General features: G+C 46.6%; 1 protein-coding gene across 6 annotated transcripts in view; it reads left to right on the top strand.

Moving 5' to 3' along the window:
* rai14 (retinoic acid induced 14) overlaps positions 1-13,193 on the top strand; it is a 379,848-nt gene extending 366,655 nt beyond the window's left edge. For all 6 annotated transcript variants that reach the window (XM_072497306.1, XM_072497307.1, XM_072497310.1 and 3 more), the window contains 3 exons: positions 6,464-6,613; positions 11,081-11,146; positions 13,011-13,193. In XM_072497306.1, the coding sequence (XP_072353407.1) occupies positions 6,464-6,613; positions 11,081-11,146; positions 13,011-13,088 (294 nt within the window). In that variant the 3' untranslated portion in view covers positions 13,089-13,193. The remainder of the gene's footprint in view (positions 1-6,463; positions 6,614-11,080; positions 11,147-13,010) is intronic.
* Positions 13,194-24,686: the final 11,493 nt, after the last annotated feature.

Raw genomic sequence — 24,686 nt, 5'->3', positions numbered from 1 at the left:
TCTAATGAACCTCGTATCGTTGTGTTCCCCAGGGCCAGCCGCCGAACGTCCAGGGCCGTCTCGGCCAAGACACAGCCGACCATCTCCAACCTCAAGCGCACCCAGGAACGCACGCCAGAGGGTGGCAGTCGGTCGGACAGGAGGGCCATCCTCTCAGTCTGGGACGCTGGACGGGGACGCACATACGACGGACAGAGACAATACTGAGGGGCACAGGACGGACAGTGACGATGACGCACAGAGAATGGCCAGACAGTCCACGGATTCACCTGAAGGGCAACATGACATGGGCTGCATGCACCTTGCGCCGGGCCATGAAGGGGACCAGTACACACCAGACTTCCTAACGGACAATGACCTCGAGCTAGCGGCACTGCTGTCTCCCACACCGTCCACCATCGCAGAGACACTCACCTCGGTTGGGCAGATAGGTGATGAGGCTCCCGGGTCACGGTCTGGTGCGCACCCCACAGCCGAGCCGGTACAGCAGGTGAAGTTTGGAACAGCCGATGGGCTGGACGGTCGGAGGGCAGCCCAGGCCCAGAAAACAGCTGCCGCCCAGACAGCTCCTGGGTTCCTGGATGTACTACTTTTTTAAAAAATATGTTTATTAAGAATTTTTCAACAAACTTTTAAACCATACAAACACCCCCCCCCCCCCCCCCCCCCCCCCCCACTGGGGGGCTTCGCATCTTTCCACATTAACAAGATCCTTCGCCGGGCTACCAGGGACGCAAAGGCCAGAATGCCGGCCTCTTTCGCCTCCTGCACTCCCGGCTCGTCCGCCACTCCAAATAGAGCTAGCCCCCAACTTGGCTTGTCCTGGACTTTCACCACCTTAGATACTGTTCTCGCCACTCCCCTCCAGAACCCATCCAGTGCAGGGCATGACCAAAACATATGGGCATGGTTCACCGGGCTTCCTGAGCACCTCCCACATCTGTCCTCCACCTCAAAGAACCTACTCAGCCTCGCCCCCGTCATATGCGCTCTGTGAATAACCTTGAACTGTATCAGGTTAAGCCTGGCACACGAGGAAGAAGAATTGACCCTACTCAGGGCATCAGCCCACAAACCCTCTTCAATCTCCTCCCCCAGCTCCTCCTCTTGTCGGCGAGAGCGGCAGCGGTGCCGTCACCAGCGCCCCCAGGCTCGTTCCTTTGCAGGACGCCATCTCCAACATCTTCCATGCCGCCCCCTCTCCCTCCATCACCCACTTACGGATCATCGCCACATTGGCTGCCCAGTAGTAGCCACCCAGGTTCGGCAATGCCAGCCCTCCTCTATCTCTACTACGCTCCAGAAACCCCCTCCTTAGCCTCGGGGTCTTATTCGCCCACACAAAACCCATAATGCTCCTGCCTACCCTCTTAAAAAAGGCCTTGGTGATCACAATTGGAAGGCACTGGATTACAAAAAGAAACCTCGGGAGGACCACCATTTTAATCGACTGTACTCTGCCCGCCAGCGAGAGTGGCAACATGTCCCATCGTTTGAAGTCCTCCTCCATCTGCTCCACCAGCCGCGTTAAGTTTGTGCAGGGCCCCCCAGCTCCTAGCTACCTGGATCCCCAAGTACCGAAAGCTCCTTTCCGCCCTCCTCAATGGTAGGTCGTCTATCCCTGATCCCCTGGATGCACCACGAAGAGCTCACTTTTCCCTACATTGCCCTTATAGCCCGAAGAAGTCCCCAAACTCTCTAAGAATCTGCATGACCTCCACCATCCCCTCCACTGGATCCGCCCCATACAGCAACAGGTCGTCTGCATACAGCGACACTCGATGCTCCTCCCTCCCCTCGGACCACCCCCCTCCATTTCCTGGACTCCCTTAGTGCCATGGCCAAAGGTTCAGCTGCTCCAAACCACCTGCAGCTTTGATCCATTCATATCCCTTCACACTTCAGTGGCTTAAGTGATGAAACTTCAATGTTTGTAAACATTGACCACATCAAACAGATGTATGTAAGTGCATTCCAAGCACTAAGTGCATTCCCCATGCTTACCTGGACAAACCCCTGTCCATGCTTACCTGGACAAATCCCTGTCCATGCTTACCCGGACAAACCCCTGTCCATGCTTACCCGGGCAAATCCCTGTCCATGCTTACCCAGACAAATCCTTGTCCATGCTTACCCGGGCAAATCCCTGTCCATGCTTACCCAGACAAATCCCTGTCCATGCTTACCCGGACAAGTCCCTGCCCATGCTTACCCAGACAAATCCCTGTCCATGCTTACCCGGACAAATCCCTGTCCGTGCTTACCCGGACAAATCCCTGTCCATGCTTACCCGGACAAATCCCTGCCCATGCTTACCCGGACAAATCCCTGTCCGTGCTTACCCAGACAAATCCCTGTCCGTGCTTACCCGGACAAATCCCTGTCCGTGCTTACCCGGACAAATCCCTGTCCGTGCTTACCGGGACAAATCCCTGCCCATGCTTATCCGGACAAATCCCTGTCCGTGCTTACCCAGACAAATCCCTGCCCATGCTTACCCGGACAAATCCATGCCCGTGCTTACCCGGACAAATCCCTGCCCGTGCTTACCCGGACAAATCCCTGTCCGTGCTTACCCGGACAAATCCCTGTCCGTGCTTACCCGGACAAATCCCTGTCCGTGCTTACCCGGACAAATCCCTGCCCATGCTTATCCGGACAAATCCCTGTCCGTGCTTACCCAGACAAATCCCTGCCCATGCTTACCCGGACAAATCCATGCCCGTGCTTACCCGGACAAATCCCTGCCCATGCTTACCCGGACAAATCCCTGCCCATGCTTACCCGGACAAATCCCTGCCCATGCTTACCCGGATTAATCCCTGCCCATGCTTTCCCGGAAGAATCCCTGTCCATGCTTACCCGGACGAATCCCTCCCCGTGCTTACCCGGACGAATCCCTCCCAGTGCTTACCCGGACAAATCCCTCCCCGTGCTTACCCGGACAAATCCCTGTCCATGCTTACTCAAGTGTGTGATTTCACTGCACTTATCACTAACTACATTGTTGGCGGTGGGTGGGGTGTTATTTGGATGGTCTCCGATGGTATCTACCAGCATGGACCTGTCTTGGTAGACCTTCGAGTTGGCCAAGGAGCCCCTAGCCCACCTCAAGTTCCACCATGTCATATTCACGATTGTTGAGACCGCAAGTGATCCGCGCCCATGTGATTCCCGGCCGCGGGGTCCAGAGAATCACAGGAGGCTGGAGCATATGGCACCGTGCCCACTAAATAGATGCAAATGTGCCATTAAGATCCTTTTGCATTTATTTAACCCCCCCCCCACCCCCCCTGCCAGCAGGGGCCGGAGGTTCGTGTTTGGTGCCGATCCCAATTTCCCCCCGACACCTGTTTCTCAATCCCATCGGTGAACGCATTCCAGGCATCTTGGGACGGAGTATCCCGCCTGTCTCCAAATTATAAACAGGATATAGAGGCATTGGAGAAAGTGCAAAAAGAAGTTTGCAAGAATGATGCCAGAACTGGATGTTTATCTAAAAAGATTGAAAAGACTGGGAGCCTATTAAAAAAGGGAAGCTTGAGAGCTGATTTAATAAAAGTCCTTAAATTGTGAAAGGCTTTAATAGAGTAATTGTAAAAGGATTTCTATTTGTGAGGAGACCAAAAATTTGGATCTTAAATATATGATAGTCACTAGACACTTTCTGAAGGATTTCAGGAGAAATGCCTTTCTCTAGAATATAGAACATTACAGCGCAGTACAGGCCCTTCGGCCCTCGATGTTGCGCCGACCTGTGAAACCACTCTAAAGCCCATCTACACTATTCCCTTATCGTCCATATGTCTATCCAATGACCATTTGAATACCCTTAGTGTTGGCGAGTCCACTACTGTTGCAGGCAGGCATTCCACACCCTTACTACTTTCTGAGTAAAGAACCTACCTCTGACATCTGTCCTATATCTATCTCCCCTCAATTTAAAGCTATGTCTCCTCGTGCTAGACATCACCATCCGAGGAAAAAGGCTCTCACTGTCCACCCTATCCAATCCTCTGATCATCTTGTATGCCTGAATTAAGTCACCTCTTCACCTTCTTCTCTCTTAACGAAAACAGCCTCAGGTCCCTCAGCCTTTCCGCATAAGATCTTCCCTCCATACCAGGCAACATTCTGGTAAATCTCCTCTGCACCCTTTCCAATGCTTCCACATCCTATCTATAATGCGGCGACCAGAATTGCACGCAATACTCCAAATGTGGCTGCACCAGAGTTTTGTACGGCTGCAACATGACCTCATGGCTCCGAAACTCAATCCCTCTACCAATAAAAGCTAACACACCGTACGCCTTCTTAACAACCCTCTCAACCTGAGTGGCAACTTTCAGGGATCTATGTACATGGACACCGAGATCTCTCTGCTCATCCACACTGCCAAGAATCTTACCATTAGCCCAGTACTCTGTCTTCCTGTTATTCATTCCAAAATGAATCACCTCACACTTTTCTGCATTAAACTCCATTTTCCACCTCTCAGCCCAGCGCTGTAGCTTATCTATGTCCCTCTGTAACTTGTAACATCCTTCCGCACTGTCCACAACTCCACCAACTTTAGTGTCATCTGCAAATTTACTCACCCATCCTTCTATGCCCTCCTCCAGGTCATTTATAAAAATGACAAACAGCAGTGGCCCGAAAACAGATCCTTGTGGTACACCACTAGTAACTGGACTCCAGTCTGAACACTTCCCATCAACCACCACCCTTTGTCTTCTTCCAGCTAGCCAATTTCTGATCCAAACAGCTAAATCTCCCTGAATCCCATGCTTCCGTATTTTCTGCAGTAGCCTACCGTGGGGAACCTTATCAAACGCCTTACTGAAATCCATATACACCACATCAACTGCTTTACCCACCTGTTTGGTCACCTTCTCAAAGAACTCTACAAGGTTTGTGAGGCACGACTTACCCTTCACGAAACCGTGTTGACTATCTCTAATCAAATTATTCCTTTCCAGATGATTATACACCCTATCTCTTATAAACCTTTCCAAGATTTTGCCCACAACAGAAGTAGGACTCACTGGTCTATAGTTACCGGGGTTGTCTCTACACCCCTTCTTGAACAAGGGGACAACATTTGCTATCCTCCAGTCTTCTGGCACTATTCCCGTTGACAAAGATGACTTAACGATCAAAGCCAAAGGCTCAGCAATCTCCTCCCTAGCTTCCCAGAGAATCCTAGGATAAACCCCATCCGGCCCAGGGGACTTATCTATTTTCACACTTTCCAGAATTGCTAACACCTCCTCCTTATGAACCTCAAGCCCTTCTAGTCTAGTAGCCTGAATCTCAGTATTCTCCTCGACAACATTGTCTTTTTCCTGTAAGAATACTGACAAAACATATTCATTTAGCACCTCTCCTATCTCCTCGGACTCCAAGCACATCTTCCCACTACTGTCCTTGACTGGCCCTACTCTTACCCTAGTCATTCTTTTATTCCTGACATATCTATAGAAAGCTTTAGGGTTATCCTTGATCCTACCTGCCAAAGACTTCTCATGTCCCCTCCTGGCTCTTGAGAGTGGTTGGCGTATGCAACGTTCTACCACATGAAATAGTCAAAGCGAACAGCGTAGAAGCATTTAAGGGACAGGTAACTGAATATACAACTTACCCAAGAAAAGAAAGTTTAGTCCTTTGGGCTGCTCTTTATAATTAGTTGCCTATTGTGTGGACTTTCTTGGTCACTCTTCTTTGAGCTCTTTTTATTATTTTTTGAAGAAGGATCACTGATCATGGCCATAGTATTTAAGTGGAGGTATAGAGGATGTAGGTAGGAGAATGGCCCAAGACCTGGTCTGAGGAAGTGAGGGACTTGCCAACTCTAGTGGCAATCGAGATGGAGGAAGAGATCGCTGATTGGCAATCGTGAGGGTGTGGTTGCAGAGAGGACTGTACCAGTTGAGGCTTGTATCAACCAAAGGCTTCCTCATGGGGTATTAAAAGGGTGCAGGAGGAGTTAATTGCAAATCAGGCTTGCAATTGCACTGGAAGAATCCGATTTATAAATAATCAGCAGATCGGGCAGCACCTGTGGAGAAAGAAAAAGAATTAGCATTTTGGGTTGTCACAAAATTATTAATCTACTGAGTGTTTCAAGCACATTCTGTTTTTAATTCATCTATTGATGGACCTGTGTGTTTTTCAAGGTTCCTTATTATTAACATATAAAACATCCTGCAATCCCTCTGGATTTTATTGAATTATGGAAGAAGCTCTAGGAACAACATGGTGTATTCCTGAACCTATGTAACAGGAGTTAATTGCTTCTGTAATCAAAAGCATTCTCTCGCGAAGCCCTTTGGAACAAGGTCATTTCAGCAACAGAGGACTAATGTGAATTTTATCCCAAATTCATTGTTTTTCTTCTTGGCATTGCATAATGAATCTGCTCCCTCAAACCAATTGAACTTATTGTATTTTGGTGTCAAAACAGAACAGCGAACTGTCCAAGGAAGTAAACAAATTAAAAGAGGCATTGAACAGCCTTTCCCAACTTTCTTATACTGCCAGCACTCTCAAAAGACAAAATCAGCAACTTGACACTCTTCAACAGCAAGTGAAGCATTTACAGCATCAGTTATCTGTAAGTACATAATTCCCCCGAGTGGTGTTCATGCTGTTTTAAAGGCCTGCACTTTTTAACATCTAAGCTGTTCACTTGTATTTTAATTGATTCCAAAATTATGGGGTTAGATTTTTGTGTTGGGCTTGGAAAATACAATTTGGGCCATTTCTCGACTTTGGAATCCTGTCACTCTGTGCATACCCGCCATAATTTCATCTCCTAGAGATGTGGCTGTTCAGGGTTCAGGTTCCCCGACATCCGAGATAGCATTAAAGAATGCGGGTCCTGAAGCATGCTAGTTAGAGGGCTTTCCTTGATCCGCTGGGTCGTCAGCTCAGATCTTAAACATTGTTCTTATGCCGCCTAAACCTCACTGCTCAACTCCCCGATGCTCCCTAAAACTGCACATACCTCCCCAAGTCCCCTCATATTCCCCATGCCCCCGATATTTCCCATGCCTCCTGATATTGCCCACATAGCTGCTCAGCCAGTACACACAATATAGAACCCTTAGGAGCAATGGCGAGACTTTGAAATAAATTGGAAAAAGTACACGTCCAACAATGTAATAGAACTGTCACTCAAAAATGCAACCATCCATACTGAAAAAAACCTGAAAAAAAGTTACGTCTCATCAACTGGTCACTCAGTTGGAAAAGCAAATATCCAATCAATAACCACATAACATTTACAGTGCAGAAGGAGGCCGTTCAGCCCATCGAGTCTGCACCGGCCCTTGGAAAGAGCACCCCACTTAAGCCCATGCCTCCACCCTTTCCCCATAACTCAGTAACCCCACCCAACCTTTTTGGACACCTAAGGGCAATTTATCATGGCCAATCCACCTAACCTGCACATCTTTGGACTGTGGGAGTAAACCGGAGGAAACCCACGCAGACACGGGGAGAACGTGCAGACTCCGCACATACAGTGACCCAAGCCGGGAATCGAACCTGGGATCCTGGAGCTGTGAAGCAACTGCTAACCACAGTGCTACCGTGCTGCCCTTGCCCACATCCAAGACGGGTAGTGCTTTAATAATCTCTTAACACTCAAAACATACTGTACACTACCCCTTGGTTTTTCAGCTTGAAAATCAGCCAAGCTTGTATTATGCACTCAGCTGCAAACAATGGAGCCTATTGAAACTGGAACAACAGATAACTAGATTTTCTTCTTAGCTCCGGCAGATGGCCTGTTAATCAAAGCAAAGTAGAGCAGTTGGCTGTTTTCCCCTCCAAGTAAAAATTGCAGAGCATTTGCTTTCCAGTTTAAATCACTGTCGTTATTTGGATCATTTCAGATCGTGACACTTGAATTCCCAAGCACTGTTTGCTTCAATTTTGAATTGAAGATAGCCGTACTCCCAAAGGGAAAATTACTTTTCTGCGTCTCAGCGCTTACGAAATGCTGATCAATGCAGTGGGAAATTTATATTTTGCAGAATTGAACGTAATAGTCAATCATTGCAGTAAAAACTCACATAACTTATGATACAAACATCCAATCATGACATTTGAAGTTGTCAAAACATTTAACGCTTATCTGTCAGAATGTTCCTGACTCCTCAGCAGGATTCCCCAAAGCTTCAAACAAGGTATGTTTTCCGAAGCCTTCAGCCCATCCCCACCTGACTCCATGAACATACCCAGGGACATAAAAAAACAATTTGCCTCAGGGCTGTCACTGACCACCTTGATTTTAGAGGTCATGCATGCAGGGTCACCACCTGACCCTAACTCGCACTTTCAAACCTCCTCCCACCTATGGGAACATTGCTTGTGTCCATGTTTCTATGGTAAATTTAAATAGAGCATGCAAAAAAACAAAGTTTTGCCAATAGCTGATCATTTTTCCCACTCCAAGGGGACATGAAAATCTGGCTCATCATGGTGATAGTGCATGCTCCATGAACCTGAACTTGACAGTGCTAATGATAAGACTGTTGATTCTGGAAGCCTTGATAGGGTAGACGCTGAGGGATTTTTCTGCTGGTCAGAGAATCTTAAAAAACGCGGGTATAGGGCTGAATTCTCCGCCGCTGGTAATGGAGTTCCAGCGTCGGGCAAAAAAGGGGTCAATCCCATTCCGATCGAGGATCACATCCCGCGCCAGCGGGAGATGCAAATTCGTCACTTGGACCCATTTGCATCCTATTAATGGGCCAGGCAACATATTCTCCAAACTGGCATGATTCTCCGGTCCTCTAGGCCGGGATTCATGTTGGCAAGAATTGATGCAGGTATTTGCAAACGTGGCACTGATGCAATGTACCTCGCCGTGGGCTGGAGTAACTCTTCAGGGAGTTTCTCCCAAAGTCCATCTGTGAGGGCCACCTCACCCCCACCCACCCTCCCTCAATCAATGCATCCAGGCAAGGGAATTGGGGGGCTTCCAAGCAGGGGTATCAGTAATTGTGTGGCCTCTGCAAGGGGGGCTACGGTCACCGAGGGGCCGGGGGTGGGGGTGACCCAGCAAATCCTTGGGGAGGGGGGTGGGGGGAACCCAGCAAATCCTTGGGGAGGGGGGCGGGGGGAGTTTGGGGGGGCACGGAAATGCATTGCAGGAGGGACCCAGCCGCTGGACCTCGCTTCCGGACCGCTGCTGATGACCCGATAGCGAGATTCGCGATGGAATCCCTCGGTCCCCTCATGCATAAATTTACACGCCGATGAATTGTGAGTCACTTCAGGATTTGCACTACCAGCACACATGCAAATTAGTTGTGATTCATCTCCAACGGGAGAACATAGTCTTACGTACGGAGAATTCCAGCCATCGTCTCAGGATAAGGGGCCAATCAGTTAGGACTGAGATGGGAAGAAAGTTCTTCACTCAAAGGGTTGTGAATTTTAGAAATTTTCTATGCCAAAGGATTATGGATTCTTCTTCATTGAATACATGAAGGTTTGGAGAGGCAGATTTATGGTTTTCAGTGAATCAAGAGATATGGAGAACAGTCAGGAGAGTGGAGTTGAAGCCTAAGATCAGCCATGATCATATTGAATGGCAGAGAAGGCTCAACAGGTCGTATGGTCTATCCCTGCCCCTATTTCATGTGTTCCTGTTCACCATTGCCCGTCTGAAACAGATAGCAACTTTGTGAATTTGTATATGTGCAGAATAAGTCAGGAGTTACTGTAAATGATTCTCCGCTCTGCCAACATTAAGGTACCACCTCCCCTCACTTCCCCCAGAGAACAAATCCATATTTTAAAAATTAGTTGAACTTTGGTTTGCTCCATTTTAATCCAAACATAATTCATCTTACTGTGTGAAAATCTGAGTGAAAAGTTCCCAGTTTATAGTTTGTAAGAATACTTTGATGTGCTGACATCACTGTCACTGTGGCCGGGACCAACTCCCCTTGACATGACCCTGCACTTGAAATGTCATTGACACAGGGCAAATCTGCCACATAGATCACTAGATCTTTTTGGGTAGCATTCTTTTGAGAGCAGCAATAGTGTCATTGCTTCATTGCTGACTACAAAATCTAATCCATTAGCTTGTGTAGGACAGGTAAAGCAACTGAAAATGTTCTATTCAATGTAGTCTTTGAGGCAGAAAAGTGGGTTAGTGCACTATCCTTTCCACCTTTTGGAACGTAAAACAAGAGCATGCATTTATTTGGCACCTTTAACATAATTAAATATTCCAAAGCACTTCATGGCTGCATAATTAAACAAAATTTTACACTCAGCCGAACAAAATAGTCCGAGAGATGACCAAAAGATTGGTCAAAAAGGTAAGTTTTAAAGAACGACTTAAAGGAGGGGAGGCAGCAAGGTGGAAAAATTTAGGGAGGGAATTCTTACAGCCCAGGCAGCTGAAAGCACAGCAACCAACAGTGGAGTGATTACATCGAGGAGGTAGGTTTTGGGTGGCACGTTAGCACAGTGGTTAGCACTGTTCCTTCACAGCTCCAGGGTCCCAGGTTCGATATCCGGCTTGGGTCACTGTCTGTGCGGAGTCTGCACATTCTTCCCATGTCTGCGTGGGTTTCCTCCGGGTGCTCCGGTTTCCTCCCAAAGATGTGCAGGTTAGGTGGATTGGCCATGCTAAATTGCCCTTAGTGTACAAAAAGATTAGGTGGGTTGCTGGGTCATGGGGATAGGGTGGTGGTGTGGGCATAGATAGGGTGTTCTTTCCAAGGACTGGGGCAGACTCGATGGGCTGAATAGCCTCCTTCTGCACTGTAAATTCTATGATTCTATAAGGTACATGAGTGTAGAATTGGTGGAGTGCAGACATCTCAAAAGGTAGAGCTGGAGAACATTACAAAATTAGAAAGAGTCAAAGCCACAGAAGGATTTGCAAACAAGCAAGAGAATTTTAACATTGAGAGACTTTAATGCAGTCAAAATTAATGGGCAGAATATCATTGTGAGTTAAGATCCTGACATGAAATGAATTTCAGATGCTGTTCAATTACTGTGTTTCACAGCTGCTCTAATCAATGAAATGTAATCATTTAATTTATAGGATGCAAATCAACGACATCATGAAGTAGTGTCTGTGTATCGAATGCATCTTCTGTATGCAGTCCAGGTACGTTTCTGTAATTATCCTTTGTATACTGCACAACACAGTTGAGAGAACTTCTGAATGGACAGGTTATTTTATTTCTTAAGAATTCCTACTTTTATAATTCTTAATATTAAAAGGTGCCATCGTTTCTGTTTCAACTAATCCCTAGAATTCAATATGGCTGTCCTTAATCCAAGGCATGTCATTAATGTTCATTCGGCATATATCACTTTTATAACTATCCAGTTTATTCATTCTATTCCAAAAGCAGAATATTGCAGATGCTGGGAATCTGAAATTAATGCAGGAAATGCTCAGCCGATCCGGCAGCATATGTGGAGAGGTACTGCAACAGCTCCACACAGATGTTGCCTGATCTAATGAGTATTTCCAGCATTTTTGATATTTATCATTCTGTTAATTTGCTGAATTTCCTGTCCTATTTCAGCCAGGTCCAATCTTGTTTCAGCATACTTTGCCAGTTTCCAGTCCAGCACCATTATCTTTGATTCTTTCCCAATTTCACTTTATATTCCCCCAATTGTTTCTGTGTCAATCAATCATAATAATAATCGCTTATTGTCACAAAAGTAGGTTTCAGTGAAGCTACTGTGAAAAGCCCCTAGTCACCACATTCCGGCGCCTGTTCGGGGAGGCTGGTATGGGAATTGAACCCGCGCTGCTGCCTTGTTCTGCATTATAAGCCAGCTGTTTAGCCCACTGTGCTAAACCAACCGATCATTTGTCCCATTTAATTTTCAATGTCTAAATCTTTCCTTGCTGGACCTAAAACAGATGACCTCGGAAGCATCGTTGGAATCATTTTAAAAGATATTCCTCACCATGACAAAATAAGTTACCTTATCAAAGTCGACCTTGAGATATTAAAGTCACCCTATGTCACATCCCAAAAACTTGTGCATTGCCTTTATAAATGTATAAGCGCTGATGCTACTTGGGCAGGGTTTCCTGGGACCCACTGGAGGAGTTATGAAGTGAAAGTGTGAATTCTTTTTTTTTTACAATTTCCAGTTCAACACCTAGCCTGATTGATAGACTAGACTACCTTTCAGACATGTAAGGCTGTGACACCAGGTTACAACCAAGGAGCAAGTAGATTTTGTGGTGCAAGGAAAAGTGAGGGAAAGAGGTTGTGGGGATGGGTATAGAGTTTTTAAAAAGTAATCTTTGCTAAAATGAAGTCAGGATTTTCCGTGCACCCCCCCCCCCCCCTCCCCCCCCAACGGCGTGAAGTCAGCCCGCCATTGGTTGGCGGCAGGATCATCTGATCCAGGCACTGTCACCGGGGTTTCCCATTCTATGCATCCCCCACACCACCGGGAAACCCGCAGTGGGGGTTCCGGAAGATTCCAGCCAAGCAGTTTCCTTAATATGTTTTTTAAATGACCTATCTCCTGAGTGAATGGTTTTGAGGTGTGCTGGGGTCATATTTGAAATTTCTGACATTTCTACTTCCAACCAAAACCAAACCTCCCCATTTTTAGAGTATTATAATTACGCGTATCTCAAGAACTTGGATTGGGAGGGAAAATGGTACTGCGAATGAGGAACTTCAATTTTGTCGATAGAGTAGAAAAGCTAGGATTCTTCTTCTTGGAGCAGGGAAGGTTAAGGGGAGACTTGATAGGGGTTCAAAATTGCATGTTCATGTAATAGACTGGTTTTGGAAAAACTACTTACCTTCGTCAGGTAAAGTTTGCCCATTCTGTACTCTAAGCCTGTAGTTATCAAGATTGTCACTCTCACAGTCCAGTCTTTGAATCTGAATATTTGCCCTATCTTTGCAGGAACTCTATTCTTTCTATATTTTGTCGCCAAATGTTACATGGTTTTGTTTTAACTTTTTAAAAAACTATATTTCCAGGGTCAAATGGATGAAGATGTTCAGAAGGCTCTGAAACAGATTTTGACAATGTGCAAAACTCAGACACAGATGAAGTAATATATATAAATTACGTAGCCAACTTCTTCTCATGTTCAATTGCCACTGCTGTTAAAAAAGAATGAGTATGGGATAATTGACATTAAAACTGCAGAAAAAAGTTTACAGGAGTTTTCTTTGTTCCATCTACTAACTTTGTGTACCTTATTATTATATCTAAAAAAATATAGCCAGTACATTTGTATCAGAATTCCCAGAGCAACATTTCATGGGAACAAACTATTTTGTCGAGCTTTGTTGTTGTCGTAGTTGTTAATAGACTTATTTTATTTGTTGAACATGCCGTTGGAAATGCAAGCTCATGATATATTGTGGTTCAGGTAATGGCATGAATAAACAGAAGCAAACTCATCTAGCATCAGATATTTACCAATCCAATGGCATGATAAATAATAAGTATTATCATGGGGTACATAGGAAACATTGAATGCACTGGAGAAGCTAATGCTATCTTGTCATCCTGAACTTGGCTTGCAGATGTCCACGATTTAGCAGTGTTGGCACTGCTGGGGGGATATCACTGCAAACTGAGGTGAAAAAGATCAGTCTATGGCATTTAGCTGAAAAGACTTGGGTTAGAGTACGAAGAGACTAAGCATAGCAGAGACAAAGATTCCAAGGGTGAGTAGACAGTGGTCAGATGCAAATCTCTGCTGTGGTAAAGAACATTTCGCATGCAACATTTGATTATTGCTGGAAGCCTTAAATTTGAATTAGTTCTGCTCCTGGCAGCTTATTTTGTGGAATCATGCCATGTCTTTTCTGTGTACGAGACATATTTTGCACCATGATACTGCCCAAATCTCGATTATGAATATAAGTACTACTAGTTTATTCAGTAATTTTGCACTCAGTGCCCCACTTCCGGTATCTCCATACGATGTATAGAAGTTGTGATGTAATTTCTTTTACTCAAGAACAGGTTTTCCTTAAACCTTATGAAGCAGATTCTTTCCGATATTAGGGTTTCCAGGGATGTCCCACAGCCATTTAATAGTATGAGGAGCGTTCATTGGCTGGAAGTTGTCTCCCAACCTCTCAGTGGCAGAATTTCCACATCAGAGAGCTGCTGATAATCTAATTAGCTAGCAAGTCTTTAGTTTCAGCAGCGCCCAGGGAGTGTTGCAACTACTCCGACTACAAGCAGTCTCACCAATCAAAGTGATGGGGGCTCGGGATGGAGGTAAATGTAGGGTCTTGTGGCAAGGGGGGGGTCGGATGGGAGAAGGGATTGGGGGTCTTGCTTTGAAGGTCAGGCACAGACGAAGCACCGGGGGTGGGGGGGGGGGGGGGGGGGGGGTGGGGGTGGGGGCTTCATCCATGTCCTTGAATGTCTCCCACCAGCTTCAAATTCCAGCGTGGGAAATGGCACTTCATTGTCATTAATTGGTCACTTAAGGACCTCAATTGGGGCAAGGGCATGTGGGTCACCTTAGGCTTCATCTGCCTCCCATACAATTACAGTCAGTTCGAGCTGAAATGCCACCTGGAGAATTTTACGGGTCTCTCTGCCTCCAAACCCACCAGCAGGGGTCCATAAAAATCTGCCCTACATACATTTGGTTTACATTAATTAAACATTAGCTTGCCCTATGTTTGTAATGGAGATGTTTTACACTGTTAGAAATGTAGACTTAACTGATGCCTCCCATTTTCCATGAGCTAGTAGCATAGGGAGCATGTTTATAAGGCAGTAATGATAATTAAAAGGCAGCCTTTTTAAAGGTTCAAAACAAAGTCGCTGAGGTGTTGAGTTCTTTTTCAGTCAGTTATACAAATACTATTTTATGCAGTGTACAGTAAATTTTGATAAATCTGTTCAAAGCTGCAGCTGCATAACAATGATTCTCATACCATTTGTAAAGGGCCAAAGTTGTAAATTCAATAATCAATGATGAGACTTTTTTACTTATTGTAGAAGCCCTTGTGTCACAACCACCTTCATATCATACATAGCGTGCAAACTAGTTATAATAGTAAGAGAATTTCACTATTTTGTACGTTACTAATCTTTATCAGCATATGCATCTGTACAATACCTTTCAGTATAGCCTAAACCAATGTGCAGATAGATAGGCCATATTCATATTTTTATGCGTCCATTGAAGTTTCACAGCTTGACATTTAGTGAGAACTTATAATCATTAATGTACAATTCAAAGCATACTAGAACTTTACATTTGAAGCTCCCGTGTAATGAGCTGTATTCAATATGCAAATCCTGCACGAGTTACATCTTATTAAGGAAATAGGTTACTTTGTCATTCTTTTCAGAGTGATTGGTATTATGATTCCACCTCCAGATCAAATTATATATGCAGCTAACTTAAATTGACAGTATGGAAATTTGGAAGATCCATTCCCTTGCATAGGATTAGAATTAGTTGGGAAAACATAGGATAATTCTACCCTATAATGGGAAATTGTGTTTGAATGTAAACCAAGGAAAGGTCCAACATCTTATTTATAATGCAGTTGTTTCTGTGAGGAGGCAGTGGGGAGTGCAGTATTCCCTATGATGAATGAAAAGCTGAATGCAAGCTATCCTGAAGTTATGAGTCTGTGCCGTAACAACTTGCAGTTAAGGCTATGTGTCAACTGAAGCAGTGTTATTTCTTCGTGTTAAGATAATGTTGTTTATATTCTAAACAAAGCATGGAATAATGAAGGATTCACCAAGATTACAAATTTATGTTGTACCTTGCTCCGCCGGGATTGTTAAAATATGTAGTTTAAAGCTATTTACAAATTATTAGATATAAGTTTGCATTAAAGGGTGATTTAACTGGTTTCTCCACCCGAGGTGGAGGAATCTCTGCTAAAACAACTTGGTTCCCAGTAATTTACTCAGTTGTTTTATTGTCTGGTTTTGTATGGGTTTAAACCATTCTTCTATATTGTGCATGACACTAAATAAAAGTGAAAACATGGAATTGGATTTTTCATTTTGCTATAACTATTCCACAAATGCTAAATGATGAATATTTGATTAATTTAACTGATAGTCCTGAAGTTAACTGTTGCGGTCAGTGTGCGATGGATTAATATGAACCATCAAAGCAGCAGAATTATTTATCCAATCCTGTTGTACAGTGATGTTTCTATATAGAACATGAAATTGAATACAAAATTCTGTAATTGGAAGCTAAACCTGGAAGCACAGCAGTTATGGAGGGGGTGGGGGGGGGTGAGCACATTTCCCACTGGTGATGTTGGCTCAGTACTAGAATGCTTTTTCTCTATTATACTTTGATTGGCTTATGACTGCTGAAAATATATTCAACTCTAGGAGGTGAACCTGATCACAAAGGTTCCTTCAAAGGCTCACTGGATAGCAAATTGGGAAGGAAGTTTGGTTGGGTTTTTTTCCCCCTCTTGCCTCCCAAAGGCGACTGAGGGCCAATTGTAACATCCTGACTGTTGTTAGCTAACTGAGGACTGATCAGTGATTGAATTATGGGACCTTCTGTGCTACATGGCAAACGCCACACTTAGTGGTACATGTAGAACCAAGCCATTGGAGCCCTGAAACTATTTGTTTCTGTAGAATATAAAATTCATCGTAGTGAAGAATTTTTGGGGCACATTCATTTTTCAAATATTAGCATATTTGGATAGAAAATTATGCAAAATGCAATTATTCGTTATAGCACCAGAGGTTTGAATGACATTTCAGTCATTTGAGTCTGATTTTATTCTTCGGCCTTCCAAATACTAGCCATGACTGCTTGGGGTTCTGTTTATTGAGCATGGCTAGGATGAAACCACACTAAGTCTAATGTATGATCGTTTACAGTCTCAGGGCTTCATTGTCTGAAAGACATTTACAACATGAGTATTCATAAATAGAGCCAGTTCACAGCCAAAAGTCATCCTTTGTGTCCGCGTTAATTAAAAGCTTTGCAATTTGTACAGCGCAATATCGTGTGTGTGTGTTTATACAAAATGCTCCAATGATGCCTGTGAAAAGTTTGATAAAAGTTATGGCAGATGGTAACTATGCCAACTTCCTCAATTCCTACCCAAAGGGGATGTGCTTAAATGCTGAATTATGGTAAGTTGCACTGAGAAAAGGACAGACAACTGGGGTATGATTCAAATGTTGTGTCTTGCAAAGGTGGATGACGTTAAACATAGGACACTTGTATTTCAGAATATTTTACAAGTTTAGCTACAATATTGACAATACACAAGCCACACAATTAAAAAACATATTTATTGCAGCTGCCTATACTACAGCATTTTAAATAAAATTAATGCATTTCAACCCCTGTAATTCATTGACTTCAATGTATTTTTTGGACAATGTTTTGTTATTAAAGACTTCTTGTCCCCATATGTTTGTGATGATTGCATGTCTTCAGAATAATTCTTATTGTTGCTTATGACACGTTACTCAGCTGAATGCAGAGATAGATGAGGAAACAAATTTCTTCTGCAATTTTGAGGGAATGAACTTCATTCAAAACATTCAATAGAAATTTGACTGAGTTTGTATCTTGTCAGTTGGACAATCCAGCCCATGGCAAGGAAATAGGTAACGACAAATAATTTGGTTAACAAACTAACCTAGGGTACGATCTACCAGCCTCACTGCTCCCGAAAACAACACAATGTGGCCAGTAAATGATGGGAGACCCCACTCCCAGGATCTACCTGGCTCTCTACACCTCGTGAGATCTAACGCAATCTTGCGAAATGTTGCGATTTGAAGCCCTCCCATTGTAGGCAGGATCCCTTTTTGGCAAATCTGCTTATTAGAGTGAGACAGCTAATCTCACTCTAATATGCAGTTCCTTGAGGTAACCCAACGCTTTGGGTTCTATCCCTTCGCCATGGAGACCTCGGGCGAGTGCCGTTCAGTACTGGTCTCCACAAACGGGGACCAAAATGGAACGGCACTCATAGAGGTCTCCCAGGGGATCAGAGGCCCCCCAGGTGCCTTGCTCTCTGGTCACGTGGCACCCTGACACTGTTGGTGCCACCTGGGCATCCTGGCACTGCCACCAGGGTGCCAACCTGAGACTGTCAACATTTTTCCTGCAGCAGTGGTTGTGGGGGGGTGGGAGGGCATGGGGACTCTATAATGAATTGGGGAGGGGAGTGGAGTTCGGGGGTCACGTCAGGATCTGTCGAGAGACGGACGTCATTTAAAAATGGCATCCTGACTTCCGGTGGCGCCCTTGAGGAAGCAGGTTGCAGGTCGGATCGCTCCCGCCCGCGATGGGCAAACGGACCTTTTCTAAAGGACTTTTTTGGGATCTGGTGACATGAATCGGTGGAGGGGACGATAGGGACGAGGCTTACCCCCGGGGTATGGGACAGCTGGACCAGAAGTGGTCGAGTGGAGCGGCAAGGATCGAAGCGGGAGCAGCGGGGTCCCCAGACCAGGCGGCGAAGCATGGCAGACGGCAGGGACCAGGGAGCGGAGGCCCACTGGCCAAGAGAGCAACAGATGGAGTTTTTCAGGAATTGCTTTGCCGAACTGAAGAGGGTCACGCTGGACCCGATGAGAGCGGTAATGGACCGAGACACAGGCGGTCCAAGAGAAGGCGCTCAGGGAGGTCGAGGTGAAGCTCTCCAACCAGGCGGACACGGTAACGGAGCTGGAGCACGAGGTGGAGGAGCTGAACTCCCGCCAGAGGAGGATGCAGGAGTAGCTTGAAGAGCTGGGGAACAGAGCCAGGAGGCAGAACTTGAGGATTGTTGGCCTTCCCGAGGGCTGCGAGGGATCGGATGTGGGTGCATATGTGATGGGTGTGCTCAGGCGCTGATGGGACCGGAGGCCTTCCCTCGACCCCTGGAGTTGGATGGGCTGAATAGAGCCCCCGCAAGGAAGCCCAGGACGGCCTTGGTGGTCTGCTTTCACCGGCTGGCTGACAGGGAACGCGTGCTGCGATGGGCCAAGGCAGAGAGGAGCAGCAGATGGGAGAACTGCGAGGTGCGCATCTACCAGGACTTGGGAATGGAGCTGGCCATGAGGCGTGCAGGATTCATCAAGGTAAAGGCAGCCCTCTACAAAAAGGAGGTGAGGTTTGGAATGCTGTATCCTGCGAAGCTTTGGGTTACGTTTGAGGAACTCTATTACTACTTTCAGACACCAAAACAAGTTTGGGCCTTTATTAAAGATAAGAAGCTGGACTTGAACTAACGGGCACTTAATTTTTCCAGTGTTGTACAGTGGCGGCGGTCTGTTAACCTAACTTGCCCTGACTAGGAGTGGACTTTTATTAAAAGAAGAAGCTGGACTTGAACTAAAGGACTCTGGGCACTCCGAGCTTTTGTGTGGCGGCGGTTTGTTAAATTATCCTGTACTGTAATGTTTTATCCAAGATTGTTTTCAGTCTGGACAGAGAGCGGGGGCTGGAGGGCGCACTGCTTAGGGTGTTTTTGGGAGATTGCAATGAGGGAGGGGGCCCTGCACTTGGTATCTTTCGGCGGGAGATTGGGGCCTCTGATAGGGGGAGGGTCAGGGGCTGGTTAAGGGACTTGAAACGGCACGGGAAGATACAATCAAGTTAATGGGTCCTTGGTGGGTGGGGGGTGGGGGGAGGGCTCGGGCGGGAGACAGTCAGGCGCCAAGGTCAGGGGTCAGCGTAGCTAGCGTAGGTCAGGGGGCACCAGGGAGAGTAGGAGGAGGGGCGGGCTAGGGCCAAGCGCAGGGCTGACCTGGCAGGTCGGGCCTCGGGGGGGGGGGTGGGGGCGCAGCTGAGAAGTAGAGCAGAGGAGACTTAAGTGGGCAAGGGGGGGGTGACCAGGGATCCCCCGGGGGAGAAAGTCGCTTGCAGACTCTCGGAGCAGCGCAGGAAACCGACAGCAGCAGCACCCGAGGTGGGGGGGGGGGGGGAGGGTTAGAGCCACATTAGTTTAGTTGAACACGTGTGGTATGGGCAAACAGAGCTGATAGGGGAAGTGCCTTATTAACATGTGTATTCTTTCCCACTGTTCGCTGTCATATGTTAAGGCTCTTTGTATAGGGCCTTTTTGCTCTCTGTAAATGTTACAAATTTGTTTTGAATAAAAAAATTCCCCCCCCCCCCCCCCCCCCCCCCCCAAAATGGCATCCTAATGTCTTGCTGCATTGTGGAGTTCCAGCGAGTGGAGCTCCTCAGTGCAGAAACAGTGCTGAGGGTGGCCTCGGGCGCGTGCTGCCTTCTGAGGCCCTGTGTCTCACAGGATGGGTGTTAGATAACGGGGTGTTTCTCGGCACTGGGAGCGCTAGGAAACACGTGACTAAACGCACTTGCTATGGCACTCTGTTCCCATTTGGTTAGATAGTGCCCCTAGTTATCACAAAGCAAACTCTTGGAATAGTAACAGTATGTAGTTAACAGTCAGAAACTGGGCCTATAAAAGGCATTCTCTCTGCAAGGGTTGAAACAATTTAGAACTGAAGGAAACTCAACAGGACCTAGGTCCTCAAGGGTCATAATCTCCGGATTACTGCCCGAGCCACGTGCAAATTGGCATAGGGAGGCAAGAATAAGGGAAGTTAACACGTGTGGTGTGGGAATGAGGAGTTCCTTTTCATGGGACACTGGCATCAGTTTTGGGACAAGGGGTCCTATACCGTTGGGATGGTCTCCACCTGAACTGAGCTGGGACCAGTGTTCTGGCGAAAAAAGTAAATAGGGTGGTCAATAAGACTTTAAACTAAAGATTGGGGGGGAAGGGAAAGTCAGGGAACCAAGAGGTGAAGTAATCAGTGGGAAGCGTAGCTGCTTAGGAATACAAAAAAACACGAACAGACAAAACTCAAGAGTGGTTACGATTGTCCCCATCCCACAAAATATGACACAGTGTATGGAAAGGCTCAGTAAACCAAGGTCCACCACACTAAGAAAACAAAAAGGGACCGTCAATAGAGAATTAAAGGTGCTATATTTAAATGCGCGCAGTGTACGGAACAAGGTAGATGAGCTTGTGGCCCAGATTGTGACTGGCAGGTATGATGTGGTAGGCATCACAGAGACATGGTTGCAGGGGGTTCAGGACTGGCATTTAAACATCCAGGGATTCACAACCTATCGAAAAGACAGAGAGGTGGGCAGAGGGGGCGGGGTTGCCTTGTTAATTAGGAATGAAATTAAATCAATAGCACTAAACAACATAGGGTCAGATGATGTGGAGTCTGTGTGGGTAGAGTTGAGGAACCACAAAGGCAAAAAAATCATAATGGGAGTTATGTATAGGCCTCCTAACAGTGGTCAGGATCGGGGGCACAAAATGCACCACGAAATAGAAAGTGCATGTCAGAAAGGCAAGGTCACAGTGATCATGGGGGACTTCAATATGCAGGTGGACTGGGTAAATAATGCTGCCAGTGGACCCAAGGAAAGGGAATTCATTGAATGCTTACAGGAGGGCTTTTTGGAACAGCTTGTGATGGAGCCCACGAGGGAACAGGCCATTCTGGACTTAGTGTTATGTAATGAGCCAGACTTGATTAAAGGTCTTAAAGTAAAGGAGCACTTAGGAGGCAGTGATCATAATATGGTCGAATTCAATCTCCAATTTGAAAGAAAGAAGGTAGAATCAGATGTAAAGGTGTTACAGTTAAGTAAAGGTAACTACAGGGGCATGAGGGAGGAACTGACGAAAATCGACTGGGAGCAGAGCCTAGTGGGAAAGACAGTAGAACAGCAATGGCAGGAGTTTCTGGGAGTAATTGAGGACACAGTACAGAGGTTCATCCCAAAGAAAAGAAAGGTTATCAGAGGGGGGATTAGGCAGCCATAGCTGACAAAGGAAGTTAGGGAATGCATCAAAGCAAAAGAGAAAGCCTATAATGTGGCAAAGAGTAGTGGGAAGTCAGAAGATTGGGAAGACTACAAAAACAAACAGAGGATAACAAAGAGAGAAATAAGGAAAGAGAGGGTCAAATTTGAAGGTAGGCTAGCCAGTAACATTAGGAATGATAGTAAAAGTTTCTTTAAATACATTAAAAACAAACGGGAGGCAAAAGTTGACATTGGGCCGCTCCAAAATGACGCTGGTAATTTTGTGATGGGAGACAAGGAAATAGCTGAGGAACTGAATAAGTACTTTGCGTCAGTCTTCACAGTAGAAGACATGAGTAATATCCCAACAATTCCGGAGAGTCAGGGGGCAGAGTTGAATATGGTAGCCATCACAAAGGAGAAAGTGCTAGAGAAACTAAGAGGTCTAAAAATTGATAAATCCCCGGGCCCAGATGGGCTACATCCTAGAGTTCTAAAGGAGATAGCTGAATAAGTAGTGGAGGCGTTAGTTATGATCTTTCAAAAGTCACTTGAGTCAGGGAAAGTCCCAGAGGATTGGAAAATCGCTGTTGTAACCCCCCTGTTCAAGAATGGAACAAGGAAAAAGATGGAAAATTATAGGCCAATTAGCCTAACCTCGGTTGTTGGCAAGATTCTAGAATCCATTGTTAAGGATGAGATTTTGACTTCCGGGTGCGGCGATGACCAGCTGAGTCGCACGTTTCGGCAGCTCCCTGTGAAACGGACTTTTGGGCTCTTGATAGGAGCCCCAACGGCAATTTTGACGGCTAAAAACACTGTGCGGCAAACCAGAAGGGAATCCCCCCTGGATACGGATGGAAAAAGGAGGAGAGAGTGGCCAGATTGCAGTGGATCCTTTAGAACAGCGGCAAGGAAGGCAAGCAAAAACCAAGATGGCGTCGGAAGGTGGCAGTTTAACATGGGGCCCTGAACAACAAGAGTTCTTGAAATGCTGTGTGGAAGAGATCAAAAAGGAAATGAAGAAAGAGCTGTTGGCCCCGATACTACAGGCGATCGAAGGGCTAAAGGAGGAACAAAAGACCCAGGAGCGGGAGCTTCGGGTCGTGAAGGCAAAGGCAGCCGAGAATGAGGACGACATACAGGGCCTGGTGGTGAAGGCGGAGACGCAGGAGGCACATCAGAAACGATGTGTGGAAAGGTTGGAGGCACTGGAAAACAACGCAAGGAGGAACAACCTGAGGATTCTTTGTCTTCCTGAAGGTGTGGAGGGAGCGGACGTCGGGGCATATGTGAGCATGATGCTGCACTCGTTAATGGGAGCGGAGGCCCCGGCGGGTCCGTTGAAAGTGGAGGGAGCATACCGAGTGATGGCGCGAGGACCGAGAGCAGCAGAAATTCCCAGAGCCATAGTGGTGAGATTCCTCCGTTTTAAGGATAGAGAAATGGTCCTTAGATGGGCGAAGAAAACTCGGAGCAGTAAATGGGAGAACGCGGTGATCCGCGTTTATCAAGACTGGAGTGCGGAGGTGGCGAGAAGGAGGGCGAGCTTTAATCGGGCCAAGGCGGTGCTTCATAAAAAGAAGATAAAATTTGGAATGCTGCAACTGGCAAGACTGTGGGTCACATATCGAGGGAGGCACCACTACTTTGAGACGGCGGATGAAGCGTGGACTTTTATTGTGGAAGAAAAACTGGAATGTATGGGTTATTAAAAAGAACGTTCGAACAAAGTGGTGGGGCGAATGTGAGGGGCAAAGAGGGGTTTTATGTACTAATCCTGCGATGTGGTAACTTTTCTCTCTCCCACAGGTGGTGACGGGGGGAGGAGGGGAGGTGGAGGAGATGGGGCGTTGGCCATTGGGGGCGGGGCCAAGGGAGAAGCGCGGGCTTGGTTCCCGCGCTATGATAATCATGGCGGGAAAAGAGAAGCAGGAAGGAGGGGGTCGCACGGTGCGAGCCGAGGTCACGGGGGGAAGCGGAGGTCAGCCAGAGTTTGCTGACTTCTGGGAGCAACATGGGGGGAGTAATTACGCTAGCGGGGGATCTAGCGGGGGGGGGGTGGGAGGGGGGAATTACTGGGTTGCTGCTGCTGGGGAGAGTGGGGAGCTGGTATGGGAGAGGATGGGCGGGGGGGCACCGCCTGGGGGAGATACAGCTGCGTGGGAACCGGGTGAGGAGCTGGATAAAAGTGATGGCTAATCGACAAGGGGGGGGGGGGTAGGAAGCCCCCCAACTCGGCTGATCACGTGGAACGTGAGAGGGCTGAACGGGCCGATAAAGAGGGCACGGGTACTCGCACACCTTAAGAAACTTAAGGCAGATGTGGTTATGTTACAGGAAACGCACCTGAAACTGATAGACCAGGTTAGGCTACGCAAAGGATGGGTGGGGCAGGTGTTCCATTCGGGGCTAGATGCGAAAAACAGGGGGGTGGCTATATTAGTGGGGAAGCGGGTAATGTTCGAGGCAAAGACTATAGTGGCGGATAACGGGGGCAGATACGTGATGGTGAGTGGCAAACTACAGGGGGAGACGGTGGTTTTGGTAAACGTATATGCCCCGAACTGGGATGATGCCAATTTTATGAGGCGGATGCTAGGACGCATTCCGGACCTAGAGATGGGAAAGCTGATAATGGGGGGAGATTTTAATACGGTGTTGGAACCAGAGCTGGATAGATCGAAGTCCAGGACTGGAAGGAGGCCGGCAGCAGCCAAGGTACTTAAAGATTTTATGGAGCAGATGGGAGGTGTAGACCCGTGGAGATTTAGCAGACCTAGGAGTAAGGAGTTCTTGTTTTTCTCCTATGTCCATAAAGTCTACTCGCGAATAGACTTTTTTGTGCTGGGTAGGGCATTGATCCCGAAGGTGAGGG

This window comes from Scyliorhinus torazame, chromosome 3 (assembly GCF_047496885.1).
Source record: "Scyliorhinus torazame isolate Kashiwa2021f chromosome 3, sScyTor2.1, whole genome shotgun sequence".
NCBI classification, from domain to species: domain Eukaryota; kingdom Metazoa; phylum Chordata; class Chondrichthyes; order Carcharhiniformes; family Scyliorhinidae; genus Scyliorhinus; species Scyliorhinus torazame.
Note: the sequence above shows the minus strand (reverse complement) of the source record. Positions and strands in the feature narration are given on the sequence as shown.